At 40.4% G+C, this 27310-nt stretch overlaps 1 protein-coding gene across 2 annotated transcripts in view; it reads left to right on the top strand.

The window, feature by feature from the left end:
• The window catches only part of LOC140269843 (connector enhancer of kinase suppressor of ras 3-like), a 119269-nt gene that overhangs the window by 19477 nt on the left and 72482 nt on the right, over positions 1 to 27310 (top strand). Inside the window, exons 3-25 of one of the 2 annotated variants that reach the window (XR_011907668.1) lie at positions 432 to 634; positions 1221 to 1308; positions 4717 to 4758; positions 5565 to 5684; positions 5894 to 5953; positions 6543 to 6611; positions 6708 to 6854; positions 8058 to 8182; positions 8726 to 8913; positions 9021 to 9107; positions 9639 to 9889; positions 13427 to 13464; positions 14892 to 14934; positions 20245 to 20298; positions 20616 to 20655; positions 21138 to 21307; positions 22747 to 22820; positions 23840 to 23911; positions 24001 to 24065; positions 24210 to 24334; positions 24458 to 24794; positions 25103 to 25296; positions 25405 to 26332. Coding sequence is in view for 1 of the 2 variants with exons in the window: in XM_072364825.1 (XP_072220926.1) it covers positions 432 to 634; positions 1221 to 1308; positions 4717 to 4758; positions 5565 to 5684; positions 5894 to 5953; positions 6543 to 6611; positions 6708 to 6854; positions 8058 to 8182; positions 8726 to 8913; positions 9021 to 9107; positions 9639 to 9889; positions 13427 to 13464; positions 14892 to 14934; positions 20245 to 20298; positions 20616 to 20655; positions 21138 to 21307; positions 22747 to 22820; positions 23840 to 23911; positions 24001 to 24065; positions 24210 to 24334; positions 24458 to 24794; positions 25103 to 25296; positions 25405 to 25605 (2793 nt within the window). In the remaining variant the exon portion in view is untranslated. Of the gene's footprint in view, positions 1 to 431; positions 635 to 1220; positions 1309 to 4716; positions 4759 to 5564; positions 5685 to 5893; positions 5954 to 6542; positions 6612 to 6707; positions 6855 to 8057; positions 8183 to 8725; positions 8914 to 9020; positions 9108 to 9638; positions 9890 to 13426; positions 13465 to 14891; positions 14935 to 20244; positions 20299 to 20615; positions 20656 to 21137; positions 21308 to 22746; positions 22821 to 23839; positions 23912 to 24000; positions 24066 to 24209; positions 24335 to 24457; positions 24795 to 25102; positions 25297 to 25404; positions 26754 to 27310 lie in introns of those variants that run through there. The other variant, XM_072364825.1, reaches the window with a different exon arrangement.

The following is a 27310-nucleotide window of genomic DNA, read 5'->3' as shown; positions in this document are numbered from 1 at the left end:
AAGACACTGAGCGTGGCTGCTTTGTGCATGTGAATTACTCATAAATTAAAGGAATGTGAAGGCAGGAAACAACCCAGGCTCAAGAATGCAAACTTTGCTCTGCTTGATAGAAATCAGGTGATAGCCCATGCACACTCTGAACAAATCTGGAGACTGGTGGTTGGTTGGGGGGTTGCAGATTTTATGTCTGCAGTATCCTCACAGACAAGTGCACTTAAATCATATCTGTCAAAGAAATTATTGCTGCCATGCACTATACAGGAAACAACATGTTTTGCCCAGGGGGGAAAAAAAAGACTCCAAGGCATAGAGAAAAAATGTTCACACATCCCAGATAGACTGTTCTTTCCAGCTGGATAGGCATAGTGGTTCTTTTTTTAATCTATTTTTTGTTTCTCATGTCTTAATTGATCTTCATAATACTTTTTCAGAACTATGGAGTAGAAACGGATAACTTGAAGAATCTGGTTGTGAGGATGAGAGCTGCAACCAGTAGTCTACACATGGCTACGGCTGACCGCAGAAAAAGCCCAGCATATGACGGCAGCAACTCCCGCAAGCCACCCAATGACTTCCTTACCTCTGTGGTGGAGCTGATTGGTGTTGCAAAGAGTCTCCTTGGTTGGCTTGACAGGTGATAACACTTCATCAGCACCACTTATTAGATCAGATATCAGAAAGGCTGTCAGTAGACCATTAGCTTCATGTAAACTGCAGACAGGAAATAATCCTTTCTAAAGTGGTTATGTTTGTCAAGCACATTGCATGTCAGTTTTAAGCTATAAATTATATTAAAACAGATAAGCAAGCTAATGTTAAGATAAGGGATTTGACAGGAGCTGCCAGGGTACCAGGTGTCCTACTGTCGAATGGCTCCAAAACACTTTAGACCATAAAAGCAGAGCATATCGAGCACGTTACCAGGATTAAATAATTGCTGGCTGAAATGAAGCTTTTCCCTCTGTGGCAGGCTGGGTTACAGTGATTACATCATGGTGCATCATCGTGTAAATGTTAGTTAACATGTGTTTAAGCGTAGAGTGGGGACTGTGAATCAGCCTTCATTTGACTATGTGAATGAACATTTTAAAACAGTTTTAGCAAAGGATGTTGTGATTCGCTTTTGCCGATCACCAGACAGAACATAAAATGATACCACAGCAAATCTGCTAATTTGTCACCTGTCTTCAATGGCCTTTCTCTCTGTTGTTTCCATACAGGACGCCTCTTACAGGAATCAGTGACTTCACAGCCACCAAGAACAAGATCATTCAGCTGTGTCTGGAGCTCACCACCACAGTTCAGCAGGTCTGCACGCTACTTAATTCAACGCTGCACATGGAGCTAGCCCCTCAGAAACGTACACGCAATAGCCTTTTCCACTGAGCACATACCAGCCCAGGGGCACAGACATGCAGTATAAATTGTACGAGAAGAGCGTTCTGGGAAATCTGGTCAGGCAGCCATGACATAAGCCTGAAGCCAGCAGTCTGAGCACATTATTGCAAAAGCTTGTGTTTTTCTTGGGATCTCTCCCCACTCTTGCTGGCTAATGAGGAGACCCCCTCAGTGTGGGGGACGTTTATTGGTAAACGTGGCTTTTGTGTTTCCAGTTTCATAAAACTCCACCACTGTTCTTTTAAAGGTGGCTGCCAACATTACCCGGGCTGCCGTTCTCTTTCAGCATATGGTTCCTGTTTCTGCGCCTTCAAGATGCTTTCAGCAGGAGAACAAACTGTTTTAAAGTAGTGTGTACAGTAGGCTAATGCAGACTTAGAATCGTTAGATTTCACAACTTTATGCATGACCAATAAATCTAAGTAGAGTGAGCTGTCTTCCTCTTAGTTTCAAGCAACGAGTTCTTTCGAGTTATATTTGCAAAGACATTTTTCTCAATTTTTTTATTATCATGAAAGCATGAAAGACTGCATGTACAGTCTTTTATTAACTTTATGGTTTTCTTTAAGCATTTTACACTACCAGTGAATTTGGCTGCTGAGACTCCAGGTGTCATCTTTTTTTTTTTTTTTTAGTGGGTAATTGCATCAAAGTAATTTCCTTTCCCAGAGTGCCCATTTCCCCGCCAGAGTCTGGGATTTCAGCACCTCTTGTGATTTACAGTGGGTGTCTCAATCATGGTCATCCAGTAGAAGTGGGGGTATACATTTCCCACACTTCCATGAAAAACACAGAGGTTATGGTGCTGAATGAAGCCCTGATAGGTGCTGAAAGAGTCTCATAAGACTTGAGCTATTAGTTTCCTCTCACAGCGCACACAAGCAGTTTGGTTCATTAATCTTGATCCAGCTCATAGCAACTGACTAATTCCATCATTTATGTATCTAAACTATAATGCAGGTTTAAAAGAATTCATGCTTCATTTCACATTTGTTTGGATCATTCATGTGGGCCAGCTTACGGATCACTGGTTAAAAAAATAGGTTGCAGAGGGGACTGCCTTTGTAATTAGTTTTATGATGGGGGAGGACGGCGTAAGGTTCGCTCAGGCCGTTCATGAACTTCAGCCAAGAATTAGGCTTTTCAGATCACACAATTTATATGTTGTGTCTGAATGAAGGCTGTGTGTACATACACAATGGAGCAAGGCCATAAAACCCTTAACACACCACCCATCTTGGCTGACCCATAAGAGTGGAGGTCATTTTCTTTCAAAGAATGCATTTTTCATGCCTCCCACTCCTAAATTGTGGGATGATGTTAAGTTTATATCTTTCTTTTTGGTAGAAGGTCTCTCTAATAACAGAAATTTATGTGATACATCCATCTGCAAGATCATACTTTGAGATGAGACGAACATCATCTGGATGTCTGGGGGTCAGGGTTGAAATCTTGCAGTCTATGGCCTTTATTTGCTTCTTGGTGTAAAGTCAGTCCAGATTCCCCCACTGTGGCAGCCCTCCTAATTCTCAGCCACTTCATTGCTTGGCCATTCAAATCCAATCTGGTGGCAGATCAAAGGCCCAGCGAGCTCTACACACAGTCATCTGATCCACACTGGTTGTGGGATCAAGTCCATAATGTGAGGGATCAGTACACCCAGGGAATTGTCCCTCAGCCTCTCACAGTGCTTAGTTATGATCCAGACCCTGTCTTTGGTTTTGGCGAAGATATGAAATTACTTTTGATATCACAAACAGATCTTGGAAGGATTATCTGTGCATGATTTGATACTTTGTAAAAAGAGAAGAGTTCTGTAAATGTAAAATCTTGAGGGGGAGACATGCCAACTGATGCCTGCAGCTCATGATTATACTGTTTTGTTTCACGACTAAATTTCACAATAGTTTTTTTTAGTTCATCCCTCTTGGCCCAGTCCACTGCATAGTCATCCAAACATGAGCCAGAAATATGTAGATGCTTGTTTACATAAGCACTGCCAAATTCTTTCCGAAACCACCATATATGATTGGCTGACATGAGAGAATTGTATGGAAACATGATTTTGGGACCAAAGTATGTCAAATGAAACCTATTATGATTTTTCCTATCGTTGGGTTTTATTGGGTTTTTGAGTTTCCATCAAGAAGTGGAAACATGGCAAAGTCAAATGTATAACAAATGCAGCTAAACACGGATGGAAAGGAATATTTGAGCATAATATTTATCCTGTTTTGATGTGAAACCATCCCTCAAGGCCACAGACAGTCAATCAAATCTCATCAGTGTAGACAAACCAACAGGATGAGTGAGTTTGAAAACAGACGCTCCCCTTTAGTTCAGTGGAATGTGCAAGCTATGGAAATGCAGAGAAACTTTTTCGACCCCTGTTTGCTGTCTGCACAATGGATTTACAAAGAGCAACAGTGCTGGCTTTGTACTTGGTGCGTGCCCATACATGTCACAACACCAGTTTTCTTTTATTTTTTTTATCAACCATAGCTTGTGGCCTGTGAGGCTTCCCAAGAAATAAGAGACCAGGTTAAGTAGACTTTTTTGTGCTGTCTGGTTTTGACAATTGTTTTGATGGAAGACCTCCTTCGGGGCAATCCTATCATAAAGTCAATTCCAAAATGTGTCCCCCCATATATATTTACTGCAAACTCCCACACCTCTAAGCATGAGCCCTTTCACCACCAGCAACACAGTTGTCAAGAGAGGCTGTTACCTCAGCTGTGTCAAGTCCAGCTGCGTCAGAGCTGTGCTGGGACATTCAGTGGGGACAGTGGACAGTCTCCTAGCTGACTTTGCAGATTTCATCTGTGTTTTATTCTACCATGGATCTGAGATCCCAGTATTGTCTTGTTTGACTCCCAAAGACCCCTGCCTCCCTTAGCCCACCCACCTGCAACTGCTAAATGCCGCCCTGCATCTAAATATTTGCAGAAAACCAAAGCACTATCTGGGGACCATTTTTCTGTGCATGATCACAAGTTTGATCCTTGCCATGTCATCTACACATTCTTGCTATATGTATTTAAGCCATATTTAAGTTCCAGCACAGTAAAGAGAACCACAGAAGTCATTATGCTATTATAGCATCGACAGAATTTATGCAAAGCGGTCATTTAAGAATAAAAGCTGTTAATTTGTGGCTGCTTTCCATTTTTCTCAGGTCTCTTTGTGGGATTCTGATTATATCTGTTTTATCTAACCCCTATACTTTCACTCTCTCTTGCAGTTAAATAAACTTCTTCTTCATTTTTGTTGTTTACTGCTCAGAAGTCTAATCTGTCATCATTGTCTCCCCTGCAACAGGACTGCAGTGTTTACGAGATGGAAGAAAAGATCCTTGAAGTTGTAAGTATACTGTGTCTCTACTCCATATTTCACAAAACTAAACAAGACCCAGCAGTTCCTATATAGCTGGAGAAAGCTTTAACGTTTTTTACATAGAGATTTTGTGACATGCTTTCAGCAACAAGGTCAGTTTTTGAGTGAAAAGAGTAGACAGATCTATAGGGTCGCCAACAGAGGAGGCGGCTCTAAAACGCCCCAACCATCAATCAATGTTTCCTGTTGCTGACACTCTCCAGACTCTGTGGGTTTAAACCGGGCTTCCTCTAGCGCTCCAGACAGCCCAAGTGTAGAATTGTCTTTGCTTCTCCCTTTGTGTCCTTTTCATTTCCCTGCACTTGCCTTGTTCTCTGTTTTCACTCCCTCTCTTTTGTCACCTGTTTCTTCCTCGCTTCTGCTTCTGCATGCATCGTCATTGCCTTTATTTTTACCATAAGACATAAGGACAAAGAAAGGGGTGTTTGCACAGAGCTGACTCCAGAGCGCATCCATTGGTCCCTCCAGTTAATGGCACACTAAAAGTCCCTGTTAGCCTATTAAGCCTCGCAGTAAACGCCACCATAGTAAGGCGTGTACATAGGGAGGAAAATAAGTGATAAAAGATAAGACCTCTGCAATACAAACATCATGAGAAATGGTGCAACCTGATTATGTCCATCCTATTAAACCATATTAACCATTGGCTATTATAGGCATAACCATTGATTAGAAGGTTTAGTGTACCACTTATTGAGTGGTACCAGACTTATTGAAATCTGCTGCTTCTTACTTTAATCACTGATCCTTTTGTTTTGCCTTCTCCTCTGCAGTCTAAGATTTTGAACAGTATCTGTGATCAGACCGTGAGAACCACATCTGACCCCCTGATGAGCCAGTCAGCTTGCTTGGAGGAAGTCCAGCTGACCAACATTAAGCCAGGCGAGGGTCTGGTGAGGAATGCTTATCAATATTTTTGTGTCCTCCTATTTGTTAAACCCAAATCCTGCTGTCTGCTTCTTGGATTTCTAGGCCAGGAATGCATGCAATGTGTATCCAATTGTGACCCTGCATCTCTGTCATACATTTGTCTGCCCTTTGGGAATATTGTGTTTATATCAAAACCCTAAGTAAGTTCATGAGTGTTTGCTTTTTAACCCAGGGAATGTACATCAAGTCTACCTACGACGGGTTACATGTCATTACTGGAACCACAGAGCATGTAAGTATGACAATATACACCCTGCAAGAACAAATTCACCCCCTCTTCTTGCACAAATTGATCAATGGCTCTTATTCTTAAATAAAAGCTACTCATTTTGGTTTAAAAACACTCTTTCTCCTCTACCTCTACTGTGGGAACTATGTCCTACAAAATCTCTAAAAAAAAGAAAAAAAGTTCTAGTTATCCCTTAAGGGGATTGTTCATCTCCTCACTCCACTAACCAGCAAACATCAGAAATAGCCTCCAGAAAAAAGAAGTCCTACCTTTTACCATCATTCAGATAACTACTCAGTGACTAATGCACCAGCATCACTGCCAAAGTCGGATCCTCACATTTCCAATACTCTAATATGAATCAGCACCTGAATCATCCTAATTAATGACAAGTTAATCCTGTTTGGTATCAGTGATACATGAAAAACAATTCTGCTGATATAAATACTCTTGAAAACATGTTTTCTTGATATTTGCTGACTGAATACGACATATTTAGGGCAGACAGCAGTGCAAAGTAAGCTTTGTGCAAGCAGAGTTTTCTCAAAGTAATTTATCAGTCTTTAAACTTTTGTTTACATTTGTTTTTTAGTCTCCTGCAGACCTGACGAGAAAGATCCATGCTGGTGATGAGGTGATACAAGTTAACCAGCAGACAGTGGTGAGAATCTTATTTTGTGCTACGTATCTACAATGTTGTAAGTTGAAATATGAATGAAGTGTGTTCTTTAATTTGTGTTCACATCCTATTAATCAGGTGGGCTGGCAGCTGAAAAACCTTGTTTTCAAGCTGAGAGAAGACCCCAAAGGTGTGGCTCTACTACTGAAGAAGAGGCCCACAGGCCCAACTGGTTTCACCCCCGCCCCGCTTAAGAACATGCGCTGGAAGCCCCCTGTACCTCAGGTGCGTGCTCGCACACACACTTCTTTCTTTTACAAAGAGCCTGTGTATGACTGCCTAATCATTGGCAAGCAATTATGGGCTTTTTGGTTCCAAAACAGCAAGTTCAGACAGAGCTACGCTGAACAGTGCTGCTGGTTGAATGGAATACACCATTGAGTTTTTCTTCATACATAACAAAAGAGGCAAACAAAGTCCATTGAGGCCATCCAGTCAAAGTCTGCCAAGCTTTTATTGGTTTTATCAGCTACAAATGACCCAGATGTTACCATTAAAAGAAATCATTGGAGCGTAAAACAGTATACTTGGATTCAACCTTGAACCTGACTTGAGTTTTAACCACATCTTTGCACCCGAGTTTCCTAACAGACATCAGACTATGAACGTAAACTGAGACGTCCAAGCTGAGGACCTGTCTCGTCATGCGTAGCTTGTTTTAGAACCCGAGAAGGCAAGATGAGATGATACTAGAGTTGGCTTCTCCAAAAACAAAGAGGCTCTGAACACAATGGTGTCCAATATTAACATGTACACCTGCATCTTGTTTTAACAAGTACTCAAGGATATCATAGTTGGCCATCTCGGTTTTTCTGTGATAATAACACTTCACAGCCAAAACAGAGACAAATCACATTCCCTGATTGAAGAAGGAGCCACAAAGGCTTTGTGGTACTATATAATTTGTACACATGACAACTATTTTCACAGGAAAATAAGGAAATGATTCACAAGATCCCAGATCCAATATTTAATTTGTCATTAATACATCATCTGCTACACCGTGTCAACAGCTGTACTATTTCAGCTCTGAGACTGCCAGTGAATAGTAGTCAAATATTTAGTCAACATGATGTTGTTGAGCGCTAGGAAACATAACTGTGGTAAACAAGTATTTGTCTCGCAGGCTATTTTGGGCTTCACTCACAATCTTTCCTTACCTCAAACAAGAAACTTTATACTCAGAAAACACATACAATCACTAAAGTTCTCACCACATATGGTGAACTCCTCCCATTTTTCCAACAAGTCATTTTTAGTCATAATTTGAGGATGGAAGAAGCTGTAACCAGAAACTATAAGCAACAATTTAATTTGTTTTCAACTGAGACTGGTACTGTACGTGTCCTAAAGTGAGTTGGGTATATTAAGGGAGAGACGGTCATAGAAAAGGCAGTGACTCATAACTGTGCTGTATCTTTATTTCAGAATAATTCCTCCATGATCAGAGCTCAGTCCCCCTGCAGTTCGGCTAACGGATCAACCAAAAAGGAGAAGCCAGCTATCGTGGACTTGTACATTCCTCCTCCTCCTCTTATGCCATACTCCCCACGGTGAGCCATCTGATAATTATTTTCTTTTTCAATGCCTTTTATTTTAGCCTTTTTATTCAGCATTTTGAGTTCTCATGGATAGAACGGTAAAGATAAGCTATGTCAAGACTAACAGAACTATCAGCAGTAAAGGTCATCTGCCCCCTGCTGTGAAACAACTAGTCAACCTCTGCTGTATTTTGCAACTCAGAAGTTTACAGCTGGTGGATAAAGAGTGGGCAGCAGTCACGCTATCACCTCACCACTCTGTCCTGCTGTCTATTGTCCTCTGCTCATCATCAGCCCACTCTGCCCCCCCCGGTCCTGAGGTTGTCCATAAGAAACAGGAGTCTCACTTTAACTGAGCATGACCACCACTTCATACTAGAGGAAATAGATAAAGATAAAGATAAAGTCTGCAAACTTGTCATTTTTGTTTTATTAGAATAAGTTTGAGGCAAGTAACATTACTTACTTGCAAATCATTCTAATCGTGATATGTACTGTGATGCTGTGAAATGGCAGGTTTAGCTGTGATTAATAAGTAAACATTTGTTCCTGCAGAGAGATGAGAACAGACTCCTTCTCCAGCATTAGTAAAAGACCAAAGGGCTCTGAGTCACCCAACTCCTTCCTGGATCAGGAGAGCAGAAGACGCTGCACCATCGCAGATTATGACAAGCTGAGTGCTGGCTGCCCCATCGAAGCCAATGTCATTCAGCCCAGAATGAGGGAACATAAGCCTTCCCGTGGTCAGTACCTTCTCGTGGGGGTATCTCATGAATATCCTGCTGATCGACACTGAGTCAGGATGTTCTTAAGATAATGCTATTTACCGATATATAACTCTTTTCTGAAGGTAAACCCCGGCCACTGTCAATGCCAGCGGATACCTGTGTTGGAATTGTTGATCCTTACACCAGGCCCTGGGCACAGTGCAGAAAGGGTACGTATACATATATTTTTACAGGTTAAAAAAATGTCTAATTCCAAGTTATATCTTTATTCAATTATCTTCAGTTAAATGGTTATTTTTCCTTTAGTTTGCTTTTTATGCTTTTGAAAATAGAAATTATAGAAATTATACAGTAATTGGTTAACATTGAGAGTGTTTTGTTCCATGACTCACTTGTTAAACCTCAGTTTGTGTATCAAGCTATGAATATAGAATGACAAAGGTTTTTGGGCTTGTAAAAAAATATGCAATGACCACTGGCCAATATAGAGACCTCTCTATTGTGAAGCCGCATTCAAATGCTGTTCAGAGAGGTCTATTGTCCTCCCTTATGCCATCATTAAACGGACATTAAGACTACTCTCTTGTCTAATAATTATTATGGGGATAGGATGATTTAGGATGCTGTTATCTGTCTTCACATTTTAAGTATTATCAGAGGATGGATGATAACCGAATGTGCTGCATGTTTAAGGCACTTTTGTTATTGCATTTCTTTATATCACTGTCCCTTCGCTTTAGGTGAGGACCTTCTGTACAGATACCTGAGTAATGAGCGGATCACCACTATCGCTGAGGAGGTGCCATCAGTCTCTCCACCCTACAGGCCTGCAGGGGAGCGTCATCTTGTCCGGGTGGACCACATCCGAGGCAGTCGCTACTACTCCAACTCAGACCTCCACAGCAGCGCCACCATCCCCTACCAAGAAGATACGAAAAAGGCCCCCGTAACCCCCATCTCCAAGCGCACGTCAGCAGAACGCTCACTACTGGTCAGTTGGATCACGCGGCTTAAGCTATTGACTCACTGATGATGTGCTTCCCGTGCGGGGCTTCCTGTACCTGTCCTGTGTCCTTCCTCAGTGCCTTTGATATTTAACGTCCAGCTGTTTTTGGCAGCTTCGGGCTTTTTCACACTGCTCTCTCCCCAACCTCCAAATTTCCGTGGTGTTACTGCTACTACCAACTACAACTACTACTCCTCAACCAAACTTGCTTTTGTAGTACTCACTACATTAAGTCATTACCCCTTTAACACTGCGCACAATCCTCATCTCTGACAACAAGCTTCAGCCTCAAGAGGATAAGCTTTATTCAGGTTTAGGACTCTTTGGCCTTGTGTGCTCTTTATAGACTGCTTTGTACATATTAAGTTATGTTTCCATTACAATGTCCTCTGGTACCATTATTTAATATTTCAAATGCTGTAGGTCTTCAGTTATGTGCTTCTTTGGTTTTCATTTGAATTATTATGTTTTAAAATTAAAATGAGTGGGTGAAAAAAAAAAAAGAAATTGTTAGTAAAACTGCTTTTGTTATCATGTTCATTTTTTCTTGGATTGAATTTTTTTTCTCAGTTACTTACATTACTGTCCGCCAATGGTTGCCTCTTGTAAGCTATGCATCATATTTTTGCAGTCACTTTAGTTGACAGTGCTGCATTGGTTGATAAAAGGGTGTTTACATCTACTCACAAGCAAATATTTGTGCATGTTTTAAGGCTATGCACTCCATTCAGTGAACTTCTATATCCTGTGTTTAACTTTACTCTGCAATTACCCACCTGAAGGGCCTTCAGTATACATACAGCTGGTTGACAGTGATAACTGGTCTATTATAGCCAGTATTTTGAACCAATCTTTTAGGACATACAGGTCAAACTGCCTTCTGATGGCTTATGTTAAAGAAAAACAATAGATCATGAGCGAGAGAATAACAGTATTATTTCAGAAACTATAGGGAGGAAGTGTCTTGTTGCTTTATCTGCCTTTTGTAAGACTGAAAAGCGTTTAATTAAAAATCGCAGTTCATTTCAGTGAACTTTTGTATTGTCTTTATTTTGTCACTGCGTGTTGAATGAGTGCCAAATGTCCTCTTATTAAAGTCATTTTTATTTTACCTAAAAACTAAACTGCTCGGTTTACATTGAGAAAAATAATAATTTTTAACTGAAAGGCAGCTTAAGACATTAATAAATTTCTACTCTTGGGCTGAATGCAAGAACAGACCGTCAGGGCCGTCTGTCTTTTTACCTGTTTTAACCTGTGAGGTGAACCCTGCTTCTGTTTTTTTTAAGCTTGTGGTGAAACAGGATAGCTAATGTCAAGTTACCTTTTCTCTGGTCTCCGATTGTGATGGTTATGTAACTACTTTCCTCTTTGAAGAACTTTAAATTCCAGCTGGTGGACCATATGGTCGAAGCAGGTTTTCCATCAGGGTATCTTTTTTCCTGCACATATGTTGTCTTTTAAACATTTAAACACCAGGTTAGGATTACCCTGCCTTCCAAAAAAAATTTTTAAGAAGTGTTTCCCTATGAGCAACCGACATCTTTCATCGTGAAACTGAAGCTTTGACTTTTGTCAAGAATGACCCACTGCTAACCTCTTTCCCTTCTGCCTGCTGTTTTCTCACTGCATGTATTTAATGTTGAGATGAGCCGCTTTATCTCTCCTTTACTTCTTCCTTCCATGTCTTGCACTGCCCAAGCTTGCTGAGCTGTATTCGCTCGCGGTCTTCACTAATTTGCACTTTCTGAAAACCTGTGGTCTGTTTAAGTACTACCTGCACCCTTTTTAACCCACTGCATACGTTTGCTAACCACTAACATTTATGCCTGCACATCACAAATGGTTACACAGGAATGATGTACTGAATTACTGCTAGTTTGTGCATGTGAAAATTCACATCCTAAATGCAATTTCCAATCAAATTGAAACACAGTTTGAATTTAAAACAAGAGTGCAATGATTTGGAGAACATTTTTAGAAAGCTTTTATTGAAACTATGACCAAGTCAACATATCAAGTGTTTGTTTTTTCTAATTTTTGCAGCTACATCTTTAATTTGATGTCAGCAACACCTTTCACTAATGTTAGGATAGGGACATTTTTACCTTTGACGGTATTTTGGAAAGCAGAATGTTGTCTGATTCTCTCCTGTTATAGAATTTCAGCTACACACTCAATAGTTCACTATTGTTGTCATATGCCCAGAATATACTTTATACATCATTGTCTCACTCTAATGACAAATATGTTGTCTGGATGGCAGCATATGTCGGTCCACATTCTTTATATCCTTGAAAAACATCCTCACAAAGGTGCAAATTAACTTTTCCGTGTGAACTACTGCACATCTTCCACATCAAGGATGCATGCTTTTGAACTGCCCTGATGACAAGCTGGATATAATCTCACTTCTGTAGGCCAGAGGGCACAGCATTTGTGGTTTCCAAAAGGGAAAGTTTGCCACTTTTCCTCAGTCCATTTTGAATTAGCTCAGGCCCAGAGAAGCTTTGCTTTTTAGTCGATTTGCAGCAGCTGCAGCTCCTTGACTCGGAAAGGTAGCTGCTTTGAGCTCCACTTTCCCCAGTCTACATGTCTATCCTTGAAGAGAACACTGAATTCCACCCTGCTCCTCACTGTGTTCCTCACTTGTAAGTCTCCTTGGATAAAAGCATCTGCTAAATCAGTGTAATGTAATGGCACAGCTTAATATGCATTTGTGGATGAAGTGACAAACTCGATTACCGACAACGCTTTTGAGAAGTTTTCCCGAGGCTGTGCAGTGGCTCCCACGACAACAACGGCTTACAAAACAGTACTCTTCCAGGCACGCTTTGAATTGTATTTTGTATTGCAGATGATGACATTCCCAAGGTCTTTGAAATTTTACCTTGAGAAAAGGTTATTCTTAAATTATTGAGCTTTTTGTCCCTGCAGTCACAGACTGGTGAATCCCTTCTCATCTTTACAGAGACTCAGCCTCTCTCAGAGGTCCTGTTCATACACAATCATGTTACTGACCTGTTGCTAATAAACGTAAGATGTTCTAAGACCTTCCACAAGTTTTTAAAAGCATTATATAACTTTGTCAGTCTTTCTTTGCACCTGTCCTAAATTTTAGATAAGAGTTTCTGGCATGAAAAACATTACAATATCTCAGTTTAAACTCTTAATATGTTGATTTGGTATTGGTTTTGACTGGATGTAAAGTTGACAAAATCATCGCATGATGTTTTCATCAAGATTTTAAACGGTGTTCCAACATTTTTTTAAATGTGTATTTTGAAGAGGAGAACTCTACAAAAGAGCAAACATGTCATCATGCATAATTTAGTGTCCCTCCACAAGAAGATGGTTCTTCCTCACGGTTCACATATAAGTTGAAATGCACAAACCATTGCTGGGGCTTCGTGAAAACAATCTTACAAAAAGTATTGATGAAAAGGAGTTAGTAAATGTATCTCAAACAAATCGAGCTTTTCAGCATCTGTGCGTTAACCTATCAATTTTTATGTATCACAGGGATCTGATTGGTTCTCTAGCAGTGACTTCCTCAACCGGTGAGTTCCTTTGCCTCTCTTTTATATATATATATATATATATATATATATATATATATATATATACTGCTGTGTAGACTGTAGTTCCAAAGGGAACATAAGAGCAGGGTGGGCCTAATTTTCCATGTGGGAATGACAGTCAGCAGGCTATGGAATCTTTTTAAAACAAGCCAAGGGGTGAAAGGTGCGCTACTTTTTACGGTCAGAGAAAGTACACCCTGTGACCATTTTTCTGAAGTATAGTAAGTTTTCACTTTCCTTTGAATACTAATTCAATTGAGAGCCCAGTTATCTCTCTGGACTCTCTTTATCCAACATGTCCCACACACCAGTGGGTCTGTCCACCCCCGAGACACCTTCATTTGCCAGAGAATCTTCAGAAATGTCACTGTTATGACAAATCCTGATACTTCTGAGTTTCCAGCTATAAATAACCATATCTTACTAGAAAATATGTGTACATACATGCAAGGATTGCTGTTTCCATCTCCTCATCCTTGGTCCCTGGATCTCTCCTGGTCTTGGATGCAGGCCCTGAGGAGTTGTGACACCTTAAGAACACGATGGACGACTCAATGCCGTGCTCAATACCCCTGTTCATCCCCCTCAGTTCTATTCTTAGAGCAGCACACAAGCACATCACATCCGGTTTGCTATACGCTTGATCAAAACATGTTACTCAAATTTGGAATATGCTATAGTGAATCACGCTGACTCATCGCTGGTGGTTGTTACTAACATGTGACACTGGTGTAGGAAATGGGATTTGATTGACAGCAGATGTAATCAGGTGTCATAAAGATTTTTGCTGGTCAATCTGTGAAACCAAGCCTGTTTCTTTTAGTTTTTTTTAATTTCCTCATGACAAAGCATATAACGCTGATTCAGTTTTTATTCATTAAACAAATCGAAACAAATAAAAAAATGCATCACTCTATTTTAGTGAAACACTAATTTAAGAAGGACACAAATGTGAGAATGTATGGATGACACAAGGAGGGGAGCAAAAAAAATGTTAGGTAACCTAAAGGCAGAAAAACCAAACTGGAGTCTGCTGTCATTCTCTGAAATTGCAGGGTGAGGCCCATTTGAGGTAAAATGAGTATTCTGAACGTTGGGAACAAGCCTCTTGTCTATCCATGCTGCAGTGGCTGGTTTCCAAGAGTATTATCAGAGCTACTGGCAACACCAACTCTTTAAGTGCCACCAGTGGCCAGACTGGAACATAGATAATCATAATGATTGGTTATAAATAAGCTTGGGAGCATGTTTTTTATATTCTCAAAAGACACCATATCTGATTTAAAGTATGATGATTATTAACTAAAACTCCTTGGTTGATGAGATAACTTTAAAGTGCAGCCTGACCTCAGCTAATGTTGTGTGTTTCATACAACGAATGAGTTGTCTATCTTTTGTTCCTACAGATACAATCAACCCCATATTCGATCCTGGTCCTTCTCTCAAGCAGTAAGTAACCAATTATCCACCCTTCTGCACTGTCTGTGACAGCACCTGCATATGTCAGTGTAAATTTGCAACGTCCTCTTGCAGTGCAAGGAATGCCTCTGGCCTCAGCCTTGATGAGAGGCGATGAAATCAAGAACCTCAATTACATGCCCATTACATTTCACACAGAGATAAGACAGCATGCGCAGCCTCTCGCACACACAAAAACCACAATATCGGATGGCAGAAATGGAATGGAAACTACAGATCACGTGAGAAGTGTTCATTCACAACAGCCCTCAGACTGTCTAATGCAGAATGGTAATTGCAGGTTTTGGAGCAATACATGCTAAAAATTGGATAACATCTTTTTTAGAGTAGGCCTATCTTATTTCAGCAAAATAATGCCAAATAATGTTGCTGATAATGCACCAACATGGTTTAATGATTAAAAAAAAATCCATGTGCTAAACTGACCTGCTGACATGCACCCAAAATGTCACCAGTCACCCAACTTTGGAGCAGCTGAAATCCTAAATATGTCCCTTTCAAAACCACTGAAGTTGCTTTTTCAGTTCCCAAGCACTTGCAGTGTTAAAATGAAAGGTTATGAATCAAAGTGATAAACTGTCATAGTTTCTTTAAGCCTGATGCTGCAGTCAGCATATGTGCCCATGTATAACATCAGATATGTCTAATTTTGATTAGAAATTATACAATTGTCTGCAAATAATCAGATTCTGTTTTTATCTTGAACCATTTAAAGCTTCCAAACTTTTTTGGAAAAGGGATTATAAGTTAAATGAACTACTGTCAGATGGATTTCCATGAAACTTGATGCAGACTTTCATATCTCCCATGCCATGAAATTAACTGGTGATCCCTTAACTGTCCATTTTGCACTGTTGATGGGTGTATGAATTTTATCATTGCATATTTCTCTATCCTCTTATTGTTAGCTTTACCTTTGCTTTGTATTTAGTACTAATCGGCAAATGGACTTAGCTAAAATGGAGCCCACCATGCCTGCCCTGGCTGTGTTCTTTCCTGAAGGTTCCGCAGGTGGTAAAATGATCATACACCCTCTAGCTTTGGCAGATGTGGAAATGAAATGACCTAAAGGGTAAAGGGAGGATTGCTTTGCGGTCTCTGTGCACACAGAAACTATACACCACAGTACCATGAGTTCCTGTCAATCCGTCAGTGGCGCATACCACTCACACACCTCCACAGGGGTCAGATGGATCAGAACCATAGTCAGCAGTGGAAAGTAAACAAATCACATTTGTACAGATTTATAGTCCAATTGTGACTTGTTGTAGCACCAACGAGAAAACCTTGACCTTGTTGTCAGTCATTCTATAGAATAGAGGATAAGGGATACTGTTGCTGTTTTCTCTTACAGTTTTTGAGTGTGTATACAGCTCTGTAGTATATATAAAACTGAGTTATCTAAGACCAAATCCTGATGCTCACTGCTGCATGTGTAGCATGATCTAAACTGAGGCTGTGATCAGTGCCAGGTCAGTTGAGCGGTTACAACCAACAGCAGGCAAGGAGCATGCAACCTCCAAACTGAGCAAGCTAGAATCTGATATCATTCCCAGCCCTGCACCCCTCCCCCTTTTACACCATGTGAGTTTTGCCCGCTGAATAATAGCCACTCTGTTTGCCCCCTCACCCGTTTCTCTCCCTCATACACACTTGGTTTCTGTGTTGGGGGTGGGGGGCATTAACTAAGTGCCATGACAATTCTCAGCATGAATCATGATGGGACATTGAGCACTACAATGGTGTGACCAATCTGCTCTCCCGTGAATCCTTTAGGCCTTTGACACAAGTCGCAGGCAAGATTATCTCACTTTGAGGAAAACACGTCTTCAGCAAAACGCCCTCTAAAGCAGCCTGAAGTGGCATACTGAGTGTTATCTCTCATCACAGAAATGGGAAGACACTGAAATTAACCACATTTATTTTTTCAGCACAACACATTTAACTGAAATATTAAACTTTTTGTTTTAGTTCTTTTTGGGAACGGGGTAACACAGGGAGGTTACTTGATATGGATGAGAAAGACCGGGTGATAGATGGGAGGGGAGTCAGAGAGGAAGCTACAGTGTGAGAATGTTAGAGATAAAAAGGGAGGGGGCTCCCCTCATAGTCACTTCAGACCACTTGCTGCAGTACAATAGCAAGTGGAATGATGGAAAGACAGAGGAGGCCCCTGTCTATTTAAGCAGAAATAAAATGGAGACTATAATAACGCAGGACTCAGGAATGTGTCTGCTGGTTTACCACCGTCCCAGCACAGACAGATGTACTGCAGGCCGGATCATTCAAGCTTCTGCACGTATACAGCTCTAGTAGTTATGTTATGGCTTCTCACTTGCTCCCCACTGAGGCAGTGGTGTTGACAGGCGGCCCACAGCTTCCCACAACACTGAGCGGACGCTGTAACACGAAACACTGACTTCTCTCGTTCTTCTTGAAAGCTGCTGTTGGTATATTTTGTCAGCCTCACTTGAAGCAATATATGGACTCACCAGTCACTTATGACCTTAATACTACAAAACTTATCCAGGAGGTGCACTCACAGTCACTTTCGGTGAATGGGTGCATTCGGGTGTCTGTTAGTGATTCTAAATGGTGATGTACAGTATGCATTTTGCACATTCTTAAAGATGATTTTAATCACTCAAAAAAAGATCTTTAGAAATAGAGAGCCAAGTATAGTCTATTGTTTACATACATAAGAGTTGAAAATTCAGACTATATGTAAACAAATGCATGTCCAACAATGCAAGAAAAACATGCTTGCAGCATGCTGTCTGTTGTAGAGTGCATATGGTACACATGCAGTTTGTGTAGTTTGGTCATTTGATTGGTGTAACTGTAAATGTATAACACTTAGATTAGGTTTTAGAAAGAAAAATAATTCATGTGGGACGCAATATTTCCAATGTTTTTTTTTTTTTTACTTTAATTAAAGTGATCGAGAGGTATTCCTTTTACATAACATTGTTTCCAGTCTTTAAATTAATTGAACTAATTAGGGAAATTCTGTGTGCCTCGCATCCAGTGACTGACATTTTTAAAAAATAATCTGACATAACCTTGTATGTAACATAATGATACTGATATTAAATTCCAATGCTGTGATCTTGTAACAGTGCCCTCTATGATCTTGTAACCGTATCCTCTGTACTCTTGCGAATGACTAGTTTTAAACACAGCTTTGGCGATTTAAAAAGAGCAGAGGGGACCTGGTGACACCTAGTGGTAATAACTGGTAACTGTGAATCCTCTAGAAGAAACCATCGATCTGACCAAATAGCCACTTAATAAAGATCATGTATAAATATATATATACGGCCCAGTTGGACTTAAGGGTTTAATTTTTTACTGCTCAACAGTAAAAACAACACACCCCCAAAGTGCGGAGGGTAACACCCATAGAGAACCTGAATTCACCTGAAACCACCCGAGCGTTCTTTGTATTCCTGGCTGCATCCCCAACATGCTTGCTAAGGTTTGGTCAGAGTTTGAGCGGAGAGTCCGAGTCAAACTACGCTCACTGAGGTTATGGTGGCAGGTAAAGTTGTCTCAGACTTTTACATTGGTGTGACTGTTTACTTCCTCTGGGTAACAAGGCGAACAGACCTCCGGCTACTAGTTTCGCTGGCCAGACAATTGCGACTACAATTACTTTTGTGACGTGATGAAAAAAATGACATGATGATTGGCAATGTTTTGCCTCATTTGAAATAGAAAATCATATGCATTGTGTTTGTTTGCGGTACTTTCACTTCAATTATACGCATTTGTCACATTTTGTGGCAATACTTGATTAGCAGTTTTATTTGGGTTAGTTACCGACCCAAACATTTTATATTTCTACATTAACTATATGGCACTAGTTCTTGGCTATTTCTTACATAAAAAAACAACTACCATTAAAATACAATCAACCTTAATATATTCTAGTTTCAGGACTTTCCTGTAGCTGCAGTAAAGGGTTACCAGTACATTTCCAGACAGTTTTGTTCATTGTGGATCTCTGAACTCGTCTTGAATTATGTGTGACATCAATTCAGGATGTAAGTTACCAAACAGACACACGCACACACAGTCAGTCAGGTTTGTTCTGTGGTTGATGTGGTGATCAACATCCTCACGTTAACCAAAGCACCCGGAAAACAAGATCTGATGCATTCGTGTTGTGCAAGACGAGAGTTTAGACGAGAGCTTTTCACAGTATTTTTCCTTCAATGAGCAGGCTGTTAGAGCCACAGAGGCTACTGATAAAAGAGCTGCTTGGACTTAAAAACTTTCAGAGGACCAGGTGTCACGCTTCCTCTTCTCACTGAGGTAAAGAACCAGCTAACTGATTGTTACGTTTCCTGAAGCTGCTTTTTCTCTTGTAGCATCTTGTAAATCTGGTTTATTAAATAGGTTGTGGGCTGACGTCTCAGATCTACTGAAAAGTGCATTGGGTTGTTGAGTATTTTTGTGCAGTGATGTCCAGCAGTACGAAAGGCTTTTCAGCTGTGAAAAGCTGGTAAAAATATATGATGCTGTGTGTCAGTGAGGTGTGTCTCTCTCTCTCCCCCTCTCTCTCTCTCTCTCTCTCTCTCTCTCTCTCTCTCTCTCTCTCTCTCTCTCTCTCTCTCTCTCTCTCTCTCTCTCTCTCTCTCTCTCTCTCTCTCTCTCTCTCTCTCTCTCTCTCTCTCTCTCTCTCTCTCTCTCTCTCTCTCTCTCTCTCTCTCTCTCTCTGTTTTCAGTTTTTCACTTTAGAATTAAGGAACTAAAGAATACAGAGGAAGTTAGTCAATAATGGTAACTTTGGTTTCCCAACAACAGTCTACTTTTAGGATGTCAAACTGCAAACAGACATGTTTCATTTGTCACTAAAATGTTTTTGAGCTGAGATACTGCAGAAGAATAAGACAAGTCTCATTAGAAACCTCCAGGTCCTTGCTCTGTGTTCCACCGTGTAAACGAAACTGCTGACACGGAGCAATGTGACACTTCAACTGTGAGTCACTGCTGTCCGTAGGCAAAAATGTAAAATTTCAGCCTTTTTCAGGCTGACTCAACTTCCTGTTACAGAGATGGAGAAATTCAACTTTTTCTACCTGTTTTGGGTGAACATTTGTGATTCTTTCATTACAAAAAAAGAAGAAGAAAGAAAGATTGTGCTGTCTACCCATGACGCGACTTCCTCTTGATTTAAGAAAAAAAAGTTAATTTTCTGCCCATTGATCTGTGGGTAATAATATTGTTAGCTTGCACATCTTTTCATAAGGTCTTTCATCTGATTTCTTTTAAAAGGCTGCTTTCCCCATATCTGTGGCTCCTTCAATGGCTGCGGACGACTACAACCCTGTAAGTGTTCTTTCTTTTTAATGACATTTACACAATGGAGATACTTCTGCTTTTTCTATTTGATGATTACAAATTCTGGTAAGCCTGTTCGATACAAGAGAGATTAAATATATGACTGAAAGTGAAGTCACACATGAGGATGTCACTGGGTGCTAGTATACTAAGAAGAGAGAGCAGCTTAAGGCAATGCATGTGACAAACAGGATGTTCCAAACAGCTTCTTCTTCTCAGTCGCTGGGTCTGAGACTGACGATTTTCTCCTCTCATCTTCTTCCTCTGACCTCCTGTCCTCCTCCGCCTCTGCTCTCCTCTCAAAGGTCTCCCTCCGAAACAAATCCAAGAAGAAGAGTCGAGGAGGTAAGCCAGATGTCTTAGCACTGTGTCTGTGTGTGCCTTCAGCTGTAATTTGGACCCACAGTAGGCGGGTGTGAAGTGACAGGAGCAATTAGTTTGTACAGAGGGATTGTAGACAAACCCTTGCTTCACTGCTTCTCTATTCGGGCTCTCTACAGCGTGTCTCATCTCCTCTGAAAGGCTAATTTTGTTTTCAGTGTTGCTGTCATTAATGGTTCAGGTAGGGTTAATGTCATTTAACCCTTTTAAATGGACTGTTCCTGTATTTTGTGTGGGCTTGTTTTACTTTCATGGTTCATTTGGTTATTGATCAAACTCGGTGACCTATTTTGACTCAACTGGAAATGTTTTTCCTTGTTGGTGTAGGATGTTAGACTGCAACCTTTTGCTTCCTCTTAAGCTGCACTTGGTTATGACCGTGGCTTTATTTCTCTGTGGAAGGTAGGGGCAAAGTCGATTTATGTGCATGCCATTTCTGTGCATAGGCAATGGTACAATGAGCAGGAGACGAGTCTCGGTCAAAGAGCTGGGTCAGCCAGACCACCAAGGCTGGCTGTACAGGAAGAAAGAGAGCAAAGGCTTCCTGGGCATCAAATGGAAGAAGTACTGGTTTGTGCTGAAGAAGACAGCTCTCTACTGGTATGCCAACCAGCTGGTGAGTAAAACCATTTTATCAGGAGACACATTTGTGATGTAGACATGCCCCAGCTCTTGCTTGTCACAGGCAGTGCAGCTGCAGCTGCAGTTGCACAAACTCTTACACACACATGAAATTACACAAAAGCGTCTGTTTACTGGCCTCAGCTGCCTGATTGTTCAGGTTGTTAATCCCTCTGTTATGATAGGCCAAGATATATTTTACAATGAAATTTTTCCTCTGGTTGCTAACATGCTTTGGCCTGAGCATGAGCATCCAGTAGACTCTTCTTTCTAAAAAGAAACAACAACCAAAAAAAGAAAAAAGGCTTGGTAATATCCTAAAACTGCTGGACTGCCTCGTGTTTAGCATTTACTGAAAATCATTTTCAGCTGTGGGTTTGACGCTGGGGATATCCAGATACATCATCATGACACCACTGTCCGCATAGACCCTGGATCCACTGATGCCACGTAAAAAAACTCAAAACAGGTCTAAGGAAATCATCTTGATGATGAACCAAAATGCAACTCAGTGGAGTGTGTTGATTTAGTCTGTTTTTAGATGAGCTGTTTTGAGTCTTGGCCATGCAACCCGGCAACAAAGTTAATTTCAGTTTTGATCTTTTTATGGAGTCTTTATTCTTTTTTGACAATGTGATACACCTTTATATTTTGTACTGACACCCAAATTGCAGCACCCATTAGTTCGTATTTCTGCTTGAAGAAGTTATATTTCACATCTTAACTCACTGTTTAATTTAGGCTCCATGAGTATTCAAATAATGACTGAAAATTAAAAAAAGAAAATAGTCATGGGTGATATATCTGCGAAGGAGGAGGTTTTCTTCTCTACAAAGTTTTGAAATTAAGACCACAGGCATTTGTTTTGTTAAAGAAATCATGTTTGTTGTAAAGATAAAGATCCTCAGTTTAACTGCTTTTTATTTACTTGCCCTTTGTTGCTTCAGGGCTACTTTTACTAATATTTAGCTACAGCCCACCTCTCTTTTTTCTCTACAGCTAAATCACATAAAATCAAATACAACTTTGATGTTTTTGACTCTTGAAACATTAAACAACTTGTGGGTCACTGCGTGAGACACCACAGACTGCACATGAGTCATGCTTGTTTCTTCCACATACGTTGCCCTGCCTGTCTGCCTGCCTGATGACTGAAACCGCCTTAGCATTGTTACTGTTTCCTGAACGGGCTGCCGTCACCAACAGCCCTGATGTTTGACACATATAACAGACATGTATGATTTACTGGCACGATGACCTCACTTAGATCTAATTTTGTCACAAGTACTGTCACCAAGGCTAAATAGATGCCTGATAGTACGTTTGTAGCTTGATGTGATTCAGTTGCACAGGTGTCTATTGTCAGGAAGTGGTTTTTCACAGAACTTGTTGTTTTGTTTGAATTCTCACTGGTGTTCAATCTATGTGTTACAGGCAGAAAAAGCTGAGGGCTACATTGATCTCACCAACTTCATGATAGACGTAGCCATGGAGTGCAAGAAGAAACAGTAAGCTCATCGTTTCGGGACTCTGTTTCTGGCTTTTTTTTATGAGATAGATGTCAGGAATCACCCAACACCAACAGTCTGAATTAAAACTTTATTTGTGTCCAGAACTGAATCTGAAACACAGAAAGTGCTCCCACGCACATTGATAGGAAGTGTATTGTGATGAATCGGAAAGATGTTGGTGAGGTAGAATTAAGTTGAACTCACAGTAAAGAGAACCCAGTTTGATGAATTAGATAAAGTTCAAGTGCTGCATGAGTGGCTGAGTATCAAGAGTGACCATCTCATGCAGCAAAAACTGGAACTGAATGTTTCCTGGAACTATTAATCAGTCCTTTGCATCATCTGTAAGTCATTTTACCTCATCACTCCATACAGGACTCTTAAATTATAGTGGCTTTGGTCACATTAACTGCTCACTTTCAGACCATTTATGCTGGATTCAAGTATAGTGTTTTCTGTAGGATGTTGTTAATGTATATATCGCCACCTACTGTACCAGAGGCTGTTGGACAGGTTCCCCTCTACTCATGTGGGCTTAAAAAATTAAGAAACAGATTCATTTAAAAAAAAAGAAAAATGTCTGTATCATAACTAAAAATTCTATTACTTTTCTGTTGACTTCCCATACTCCATAACCATGTGATTGGATAATCTTTTCAAAGTTCCATTCTCTGCTGATCTGATCTCTCACCTTTTGTTCTAGTCCGGTCCTCTCCATAGTTCACCTGCTGCAGTGCATTAAGATGTGTTAAATTACATTACAATTATCTCTCTATTTTTTTTTTTAAATCCCTTATGATGAAATATTTTCTTACACCTTCAGTTTAACGCTAATCCCAGATGTTCATATGCTTTTGCCACTCACAGATGAGTAATTTACCTTAATAAAAGGAAATGACCAAGTATGCCATGTTAGGTTTTGTCATCTAGTCTTAGGGGGTGTATGAAAATCTGATTGTGTTAGATCATAGTTAGCGACCACTCTAAATGCTCTCTGTCTACTTTTCCTCTTGCAGTGCATTCAAAGCCTGCCATCATCAGGTCATGATGTTTTATTTTGCTGCTGACAGCCATGAGGACATGAATCTGTAAGTCACAGAAAAGTATAAAGTTTTAGTTTATATGTAATTCTCTTGTCTCAGATATTTGATTAATTTTAATAACTCCTTGTTTTCAGGTGGCTGAATAAGCTTGGACTAGCCTCTATTCAGTATGAAGCAACAGATGGAAACACTGCAGCTGGTAAGCACCTGTATTCTTCATTTTTCAACCTTGTCTTCAAACTTTAACTTTGTTTTCTTACTGTGCTGTGGGCTCTTTGCACTGCTTGTGTCATGTTATAAATTTTGACTTTTTGCGTTTCCTCACACAAACGTGGATGTTCAGAGTGTTATAGTGAGGCCAGTGATCACGAAGAAGCTGAAAGAACGGAGATTCCACCTCCACCATACTATGAGCAGACCATGCGGGACTCTGTGAATGTGTCGGAACAACCTGGTAGCACACATCAGGTCAGCCAAACACAATGAAACATCATTCTCATCTAACAAATTGATGATGTTTGCTTGAATATGTGCTAAAGGAAACTTGATTGGTAGATTATGATGTCTAACTGCAGTGTTTTTGTCTCTCAGGGTACGCTTCCTCCCCCTTACTCATCCGCAGTGCTCAGTGAAGCTAACGGCTCGCTCTCATCCCCGGTCAGTACGATGACATCACAGAGCTCCGCCTCCTCGCTTGCCAAGCAGCGGCAGTCCTGGCTGGACCTGGTCTCACAGGCGTCTCCTCCAGCTGGAGAAACAGCAGTGGTGTGCTCAGTCCAGGTCCACTCACATCAACCTCCACCAGAGCAGGAGACGACGTTGGAGAGTACGGTTCCTCAGGACTCTTCAGATTCAACTGGGTCCAATGAGGAAAACCATGCAGGGAAGGAGGATGAAGAGAGCAATGTTTTAGAGATTCAAGATAAAGGTAAATGTTTCTTTCACCGCATTTAATAGGTTGTGGGATGTTTTTTTTTGTATCTTTTATGTGCTTTAATGTTCAAAGAGGATGTGATGTATATGGTTGTACTGTATTTTCAGGCAGATTGTTTTATTTTCTGATTTTCTAATGTTTGATTATGTCTTTGAATAATAGGAAAAGTGCATTGCTGATATGCATGTTATTTAATATTACAGATGCTTGTATGTGCTGCTGTTTCCCTTTAATCCTCCCTTAAGCTGCTCGTTAATTATTGTGCTTTACTTGGACTGATATATTGTAACTTTATGTTGTAGCACACAACCATGGGAGCAGTTCAGATGAGATGGAAAAGCTGTATATTCATCTAAAAGAGGCCAGCCTCTCGCCAATAGGAGACCGTAAACCTTCCACAAAAAGAGAATACAGGGCCTCCTTCATCAAACGCTGTAAAAACCAGACCGTCAATGATAAGCTGCACTTTATCAGGGCGCTGAACAGCACATTAAAGGTACGTTTTTCTGTCAGGATTTATTAGTTTATGAATCACAAATGGATGTAGCTAAATGCAGAGATTTATGCCATAACATATTTCCCTGTTGCCTCTTTTCTGAAACAGTCAAAAGAGGCGGATTTACAAGCAATAGAGCAGGTGCTGTCGGACCCTCAGCTGACCTCGGAAAAGTTCAGAGAGTGGAAGGAGGCAAATGCGCCCTTGTTGCAAGAGATCTGCAGCAGGGAGAACCAGCAGGTGGCACCAGAGGCCGTAAATGCTGCTGCACCAGTCATTGCTGCTCCTGTGGTAGAGACCAGTTTATAAAGACTTATTTAGCTGTTTTTGGACTTTCAGGACTTCAGACACATACTATGAATACACACACTGCTGTCACTCACTCTTTTGACACTTTGGTTCCATATAAGTGGATATTTTAGTGCTGTTCAGCACTCATTGGCTCTACGAAGAGAAGATCCAGCATAGAGATGGAGACATTGTGACGAGCAGCTCACATCAAAATGTGAATTGTCTTAGTATTACTTTTACTGTTCAGTTTGTGGGATTTGCTCATTTTTTTAGCTGATATTTTTTATGTTGCCATTCTGTAATGAACTTGTGCCTAAATTCTTATATTGAAATAATGGAGTACGTTGAAATAATGGATCCATTTCTCTCAACATGGAAACACTTGTTTTTAGTGGGATGATGCATCAACTTCGACTTTAGCTAGAGAGAACAATTTTTGTGACAATTTTTTTCTGTCAGTTACTGGTGCCATGCACCCTGAATGCCTGTTACACGTGTTTTACAGCAGTGATTGGTGTTTTGCATGCTCTTGAGAACTTGCCTATTAGTAAGACTTTTCAGACTGAGAAATGTGGCCTGTGCTAACAGAACAGATGACATGATCATTTTGAATTTAAAGGAGTCAAAATGATGTCATCATTGTTTGTAGATAATTGTATTCCACTAAGTCAAAACACACACACTATTTTATTTCATAATTGCTCAATAAAGTTGACAACTGTGATAAAGACTGTACTAGCTGTATGTTTAATTTAGGGTTGGTGTAGCAGTATTCGTTCGCATTTTAGCATAAGATGCTTGATAATCTTTCATGAAAACTCCTTGGAACCATACAAACCAGTTTGGCATACCATGTTCTAGTTAGATGGATGTACTGTCATCCATACATATGAGGTATTATGTGACTGCCCAGCAGCAGGTTTGGGAATATCAGGCTAAACTGGGACCTTTGATCATGACAGTTCCTTCTAAAAATGATCCACCTTGGCTCCACTCATAGCAATGCCTTTCTTTCCCTTCACATTTCATCTCTCATGCATGTTAGATAATTACTTGATGTAAATAATTGTACATTGATGTGTGATGTTAATTTTGTTTGTTTCCTGTTATGAGATGAAAGTCAGTGCACTTTTGTATACAGGGAAATAAAGTATTGTCAAAGTTTATCACAGCTCTTTAGTATTGTTATTGGTTGCACTATATCTATATACAGCAGCTGCTACAAACAGTGGTTTGCAAGAGTTTCAGATATTTGCATTGCGACTTGTAATTTAGATGGATTTTAATGGAGACTCTGTGTAAAATAAAGTTGAGAAAAATAAAAAGATAAAAGTGATACATGCATATGTAGTCACCCACCACAAGTCAGTAATTTGTGGAGCCACCCTTTGCAGCAATTCCAGCTGCAGTTCCCTTTGGGTATGTATCCAGCTTGCTGGAGTACAACAGTCTTTAAGTCATGCCACAAATTTTCAGTTGGATTGAGATATAGGCTTTGACCAATGGCCTAGAAATTGAAACCACTTAATTGTTGCTTTAGCAGTATGCTTAGGGTCATTGTCCTGCTGGAAGGTGAACCTCTGCCCTAGCCTCAAATCTCTAGAGGACTAAAAGAGGTTTTCCTCAAGAATTTCCCAGTATTCAGCACCATCCATCATTCCCTCAATTCTGACCAGTTTCCCAGTCCAGATGTAAAGTATCCCCCGTAGCATGATGCTTCTAT

Source organism: Leuresthes tenuis, unplaced genomic scaffold, assembly GCF_036924035.1.
Source record: "Leuresthes tenuis unplaced genomic scaffold, fLeuTen1.0.hap1 SCAF_15, whole genome shotgun sequence".
In the NCBI taxonomy this organism is placed as follows: domain Eukaryota; kingdom Metazoa; phylum Chordata; class Actinopteri; order Atheriniformes; family Atherinopsidae; genus Leuresthes; species Leuresthes tenuis.
The sequence above is the reverse complement of the archived record's forward strand: the minus strand, read 5'-3'. Positions and strand labels throughout refer to the sequence as shown.